This window comes from Oncorhynchus tshawytscha, linkage group LG18 (genome assembly GCF_018296145.1).
Source record: "Oncorhynchus tshawytscha isolate Ot180627B linkage group LG18, Otsh_v2.0, whole genome shotgun sequence".
NCBI lineage: Eukaryota > Metazoa > Chordata > Actinopteri > Salmoniformes > Salmonidae > Oncorhynchus > Oncorhynchus tshawytscha.
Window position 1 is genome coordinate 30,076,635 of NC_056446.1, and position 7,281 is coordinate 30,083,915.

Sequence of the window (7,281 nt, forward strand, 5' to 3'; positions counted from 1 at the left end):
GCTGGTCTTGTAGTAGAGGCTGTACTTCCTGGATAGTAGTTGAAAACAGAGTGACCACTTTTCATTGGTGAATAATGGTGACATCACAGTACAGAATGGTTCCACATCCAGTGACTCACTCTGTTGCCTGTAGAGTTCTCTCTACTGCAATCTGCTAAATCTTTCTCCAATCTCTAGAGCACTAGACAAGCAGTACTTCCTATAAATATGTTTGGGGCTGTTTTTACATGACCAGTCATACCGTTGTGGAGTACTGCTGGTTGTCTTGATGGGAATTAAAGTTGTTACATCAGAACTGTCTGAAAAACATATACTCTTTCTGAGCCAGTCTCAAACCCTGACACAGCATGGGAAAACACAGTAAGTACCCAGTTCTATGTATCCAGACATCATACAGATGGAATATTTTTTACCTGAGACAGTAGAGATGACATCATCACTATCAGTGGTCTCTTTTTCAATATCTAATTCAGTAGGAGATTAAACATCCTCTTTTATTTTATTAAATAACCCATCATCATCATCATCAGACAGCAGTAGGATTCAAATCAAATTTATCATCAATCACTAATATCACAAATACCAGGAGAAAGGATCAGGTTTGATATTAAATTTAATATCATCACAGATCTTGTGAATTTATTCAGATTATAGGAACACAACAAGAACTCATACCTGAGAACATGGAGGTGAAGTCAATGGAGATCTTCATGTTTCCCTTTTCAGTCAGCGTGCACGTCCACTTCCTGTTGTTGTCCTTCTTCTGGAGTGTCACAGTCAGAGTGATGTCACAGGAAGAATCCTGTGTGTCCTGGGCATTAGTACCTGTTTTAGGGTCCCAGCTGAGACTAAATCTTGACCGGCACGTTTCATGTTGCGTATAGGTGAGCAGAGAACACTGTAATGTCATATTTACATTAGGCTTCAGATCTGTCACTGGTGTGGTAGAGGAGACTGAGAAAGAGAAAAAGGTATACAGTATTAGTTGGTTGTTTTCACATTACATATGATTATTAACACCACACTTATACACAGTGACATTTAAACTCTGATTTAAACAGTAATACTCACTAGTTAGAACAGACAGATCAACAGGAGCATCACCTCCATGTTGTGGTCCTGCCTCTGTAAGGAACTGTCGACAGGTGTAGAGTCCAACATCCTCAGCTCTGACATCACTAACATGTAGAGAACAGTTAGACCCTAAACTCAGTCTCTCTGTCTGGTCAACTTTGATCTTTCCCAATGTGACCGCTTCAATAGTACCAGTAGATCTAACTCTGCTATAGATCCATGCAGTAGAGGAACAGTTTGGATAAAACACATTGTTACACGGCAGACTGACATCATCTCCCACTCTGGAGAACATAGAGAGAGTTTCTCCACTGACACCTGGAAGGAGTATGACATCATATAATTATTAACTGGTAATACAGATGACATTATATTTCATAGGTATTCTTATTGATATTCTTCAGTGTGAATAATAGTGTAATATACTGTCTATTATACAATAGTGAAGATAAGAGTAAACAGATACACAACAGAAATGTCATCATAATATTAGTCAAATGTAAACTGAACTAGTTTGGCCGTGTGAAATAAATGTGTTCTATGATCTCTAATGACATATTCTTACTCTCTCTCCTCTGTCTTACCTGTTAGCAGGTACAAAACGGTCACAAGCAATCCCAAAGATGATTGAGGGATGTCAGCCATGATCCTCTGTCTCTCTGCTCTGTCTCTGTGTCTATCTCTCTCTCTGTCTCTCTGTCTCTCTCTCTGTCTCTCTCTGCTCTGTTTCTCTGTCTCTCTCTGCTCTGTGTCTATCTCTCTCTCTGTCTCTCTCTCTCTCTCTCTCTCTCTCTGCTCTGTTTCTGTCTCTTTCCTCTTTCAGAGTGTCTCAGCACTATGAGTTTCTCACCATACAGCAGCATCTCTATTCATCACTATAGCATCACTTCCTCAAAGTGGTCATGGTTTTAATCTAGTTTCTGACACCTTGGTGAGAATCCTCCAGCTCACCAGCAGTTGAAGGCTGTCATGACTGTCCTGATCAGGTCAGGTTACAGGAGACCACAACCCTACAGATTATCTCTCAACCCCAACAGAGGAGGAGGGATCTAGGGGTCTGAAGATGTGGGGGGTTTTATGGCCCCTCACTCCCCTGGTAAATCTCAGGCCACAGACAAATTCCTTTGTCCTGTTACTATGGAGAACCAGCCTCAGAACATTAAACATGAACTAAAGGGACTTTGGAACAATGGTTTTCTTCAGCCATAATGGTGGTCATGATGATAGATGGAATATGAAAAAGTATGTCATTTTTTTTCTGTTATTAAAGGTTAATAGATGACGTTATTATAAAAACATTGTAATGTGAATATATGTCTGATGTTTATACATTGTACGTTGTATGGAAAATATCCAAATCAAAGAGAATGTTTTGGGGAAGATGAAATGTTAAGTTAGTCTAAAATTGGATTTGAGTAAAATCTGGACCTTGCCTCATTAACTTGGTACGCCCAGAGAATTGCCCTAAAGGCGGCTACGCCCACTTCTGACCCAAGGGCATAAAACCTGTGAGTATAGAATTTACAGGAGGACTAAGTGACCCCAGCTGCATCAGGGCCTGAAAAAGTCAACGAACCCAGAACGCAACGCAAGCTTGAGGACAAAGAAATATTTTTCTACCCAAGCTACGGATGAGTAGCTGTGTCTAAATGGGTGAATTCAAGTCGAAACACCTAGCCTCCATCTCCCATCGAATCGTGGTATCTAAAGAGTTTCATTCCTATGCTGTGAGCTCTGAGCTACAGAGCTGTTTGTCCTCAGAAGACCCCTTCCAGAGAAAAGGGTGAGGGTACAGACTCCTAAGCCAAAAAGGACACTGACACCGGGAGGACGAGCAGGGAGGTGCACAGGAGATGTGCGTCATCGAACAGCGGAACGGTCCACGCAGAGAATCCTCGGAGATCATCCCCACGTAATTACGTCATTATATTCTGACCCATAAGAGCGGAAGTTTGGGGCAAGGTTAGGGTTAGAATAGCATAGCTGACAAATTCACCCAAATGTATATTTCTCTTGTGTACTTTATTTTTTCTCTCTCTTTTGAAATTCGACGTTCAGAACGAGATTGTTAGAGGCAACTGGTTAATTAGCAGCTGTTGTAAAATCGATATTCTGATACTCTGAGTTGATTTGGGAAATAGAAACTGAATAAAAAATAGTTTTCCCATGGTGCCCCAAGTTAATGAGTTAATAATTGCTTGATTCAGTTAATCACGTAATTAGAAACTTGTAATCATTCGATGAGCAACAGTCATCATATTAATTAATACAACGTCACGACAAGGCCTTCTTCACATGTATGAGAGTCTGTATTAGTGATGCAGGGATTTGGCATTAATGTGGTCATATTCCAGTGGTGGTCGGTGCCGTTTAATTGGATGATTCATTCATATTCCAGTCACCCAGCTCAATGTAACATTGATAAGTTTATGCTACTACATGATACTAGAATGAATACAACCCTCATCACATGCAAATACAGGTCACTTTCATCGTGGCCATAAACAAACAGCATGATCACTTTGCTTGTTAATTCCTTCTCACATCTCAACTCTCCTCCTCTCACCCTTCCCCTTCGCTTGTGGGATCCAGTGCAAAACACCTCAGCTGTCTGTGACCAGACGACAAAACACTTCCAAGCCAAACCTTCATATCGTAACCGCTGACAATTTGTCAGCTCATGCTGCAAGAGCTCTGATAGGTTGGCGGATGTCTTTCGGAAGTTGTCATAGTTACTGTCGAAGAGGGTGAGTACCATAAGCCTCTTAGGTTTTGTATGGAAGTCAATGTGCCCAGAGGAGGGTGGAAACTAGCTGTGCTCCAGCTACACCATGGTGCTACCTACCCTATAGAGTGCTGTTGAAGCTACTGTAGACCTTCATTACAAAACAACTGGTGATGTGAATATTTTTAGTTTAGTTGTATCTACAAATATTTACTTTTTCATAAGTGTTTTATGAAATTCACAATTCCTCCCCTTGATCCTCTGAGGAGCCTCCACTGTCATATTCATTTGAATGGTTAATCAGACCTGGCATTTCTCCACTCATCTCATTCTGAGTACATCCTAATTGTATCTAAATAGTTTACAGGACGGAAATAAGTCAAATGACATAGTCAAGTGACATAGTCAACACGTCAACATGACATATCAGTGTAATCAAGTCTCTTGTCTCTCCGGAATTGGAAGTCATTCAGAGATGCTGCTGCCACATCATTGGCACTTCCTACAACTCCCTCCCAAGGCCTTCAACGTGCTCCTGCACAACCACCAGTCCTCTGAACAAGTGTCTAACCCCTACACAGTAACAGTATGATCTGAGGAGTTCAATGTAACACACTGCACCACCAGACACCACAGATCATTCTTGACAAGAGCTCTCAAACTATTCAAATGGTTTTCTCCATCACTAAAGACATTTAATATGACTATTTATTGATTTGGTGGTATGTCTATTTGTTGTGTGACTTTGATGATCCACTGTCCGTATATTAAGGCAGATTCTACCTGTTTGTGTATGACATCACATTGTATGTATGTTTCTACATATGTACCAATATGTTCTAAACCTGTCAAGGGCTGAAGTGGACATCCAATCACGTTCCTGTAATACCAGGGTATATTCCTCTTACCAGCTTATTGAAGCAGCACATAACTGTGTTTGTAAAGAATCAGTATAAAAAAGGACAGATGAGTGAATTTCAAATGTTAGAGAGGTGAATGTAACTGCAACCAATGATGTAGATATACACAGAATAATGAATATTAATGTCTATATCTGCAACTGGTCCTTCTTTCAGTGCTTATTTCAGCTCAGACCACTTCTGTTTTTCTGAGACTGAGTAGAGAGAGAGAAATAAGTCAAAGTGATGGGTTGTCTTTTCATTTTACCACAGAATATTATCTCACCCTAAAAATAACACAGCTGATCATTTCACACCTTCAAAGAAGTAGAAAACAACACAAAGATACCATGGGAACAGTGGACTGTACTGTTTGTATGGGAGTTGACATAGAGACACTGTTTTAGGGGTTTTACTAGATGGTATTACTAGATGGTATACAGCTATGGATGGAAATACATTTCTCGTAGCAGGTTAGGAGAACATACATAGCAGGTTAGGAGAATTAGGATACGTTTAGGAAAGGGGTTAGGTTTATCTTAAATGATCTCCTAACCTGCTGAGAAAAGTCACTTCCATCAATAGCTGTACTCCTTCTAGTTACAACCTGCTTTTGGAGTGTAACTGCAGTAAATTATGCACATAAACAGAATAATAAGTATGTCTATGTCTGCAACTGGTCCTTCTTTCAGCGGTTATTTCAGCTCAGACCACTTCTGTTTTTCTGTTGCTGAGCAGAGAGAGAAATAGATAATGAGAGGAGAGGATAAGAGAGGAGAGTAGAGAGAAGAGAGCAGAGGAGATGAAAAGAGAGGAGAGTAGAGTAGAGTAGAGTAGAGAAGAGAGGAGAGTGGTGGAGAGAGAGAAGTGTAGAAGAGAGAGGAGAGCAAAGCAGATGTAGAGGAGAGTAGAGAGGACAGCAGGGGAGAGGAGAGGGGGAGAGCAGAGAGGAAGGGAGAGAGGTGGAGAGAAGAGGAGAGTAGTGGAGAGAGGACACGAGAGGAGAGAGGAGATTAGAGCAAAGTAGAGGAGAGTAGAGAGGACAGCAGAGGAGAGGGCAGGAGCGAAGAGGAGAGGAGAGCGGAGAGTAAGGGAGACAGAAGGAGAGGGCAGAGGAGAGAAGGGGAGAGAATAGAGGACAATAGAGTATAGGAGAGGAGAGGAGAGAGTACAGCAGAGTGGAGTAGAGAGGGCAGCAGAGGAGAGCAGAGGAGAGAGGAGAGGAGGGGAGAGGAGAGGGCAGAAGAGAGGAGGAGAGGGGGAGAGAGGAGAGGAGGGGAGAGGAGAGATTAGAGCAAAGTAGAGGAATGTAGAAAGGACAGCAGGGGAGAGTAAAGGAGAGAGGAGTGTAGAGGAGAGAGGAGCAGAGATGAAGGGAGAGTAGTGGAGAGGAGAGGGCAGAGTAGAGAGGAGATTAGAGTAGAGGAGGGGAGAGTGTAGAGGAGAGAGCAGAGGAGAGGGCAGAGTATAGGAGAGAGGAGAGGAAAGAGGAGCAGAGTAGAGTAGAGAGTACAGCAGAGTGGAGTAGAGGAGAGTGGAGTAGAGTAGAGTAGAGTAGAGTAGAGTAGAGTAGAGTAGAGTAGAGTAGAGTAGAGTAGAGTAGAGTAGAGTAGAGGAGAGGAGAGGAGAGGTGAGGGCAGAGGAGAGAGGAGATTAGAACGGAGTAGAGGAGAGTAGAGGAAGGTTTAGGGGAGAGTAGATGAGAGAGGAGAGGAGAGAGGAGATGACAGTAGAGGAGAGTGGAGTTGAGAGGAGAGAGGAGATGACAGTAGAGTAGATGAGACAGGAGAGAGGAGATGACAGTAGAGTTGAGTAGATGAGAGAGGAGATGACAGAGAGGAGAGGAGAGGAGAGGAGAGAGGGAGAGGAGAGGAGAGGAGAGGAGAGGAGAGGAGAGAGAGAGAGGAGAGAGAGGAGAGAGAGAGGTGAGGAGAGGAGAGGAGAGGAGAGAGGAGAGGAGATGACAGTAGTGTAGAGAAGGAGAGCAAAGAAAAGGAGAGAGGAGAGGAGATTAGAGAGAGGAGAGGAGAGAGGAGAGAGGAGATGACAGTAGTGAAGAGAAGGAGAGCAGAGTAAAAGAGAGAGGAGTTGAGAGGGCAGTGAACAGCAGAGTATAGGAGAGGGGAGAGGAGGGGATAGATTAGATCAGAGGAGAGGAGAGTAGATGAGTGTAGAGGAGAGTAGAGAGTAGAGGAGAGTAGAGGAGAGGAATTTAGAGGAGATTAGAGGAGAGTAGAGTAGAGGAGAGAGGAGAGTAGAGTAGAGGAGAAGACAGTAGAGTAGAGGAGAGAGGAGAGTAGTGGAGAGAGGAGAGGAGAGTAGTGGAGAGAGGAGACGAGAGTAGAGTGGAGGAGAGGAGAGGTGAGTAGAGGAGAGGAGATGACAGTAGAGTAGAGGAGAGCAGAGAGTAATGGAGAGAGGAGAGTAGAGCAGCATAGAAGAGAGGAGAGTATGGCAGTGAGAGGAGAAGAGAGAAGAAGAGAGAAGAGCGTAGAGTAGTGGAGAGGAGAGGGCAGTGGAGAGAGGAGATAAGAGCAGAGCAGAGTAGAGAGGACAGCAGAGCAGAGTAGAGTAGATAGGACA

General features: G+C 43.1%; 1 protein-coding gene across 6 annotated transcripts in view; it reads right to left on the bottom strand.

Moving 5' to 3' along the window:
* The window catches only part of LOC112217852, a 71,501-nt gene that overhangs the window by 21,592 nt on the left and 42,628 nt on the right, over positions 1 to 7,281 (bottom strand). Inside the window, exons 1-4 of one of the 6 annotated variants that reach the window (XM_042300917.1) lie at positions 1,659 to 2,004; positions 1,072 to 1,392; positions 917 to 954; positions 676 to 802 (exon numbers count right to left, since the gene is read on the bottom strand). In XM_042300917.1, the coding sequence (XP_042156851.1) occupies positions 676 to 802; positions 917 to 954; positions 1,072 to 1,392; positions 1,659 to 1,719 (547 nt within the window). In that variant the 5' untranslated portion in view covers positions 1,720 to 2,004. Of the gene's footprint in view, positions 1 to 675; positions 955 to 1,071; positions 1,393 to 1,658; positions 2,005 to 7,281 lie in introns of those variants that run through there. The other 5 variants (XM_042300916.1, XM_042300912.1, XM_042300911.1 and 2 more) reach the window with 5 other exon arrangements.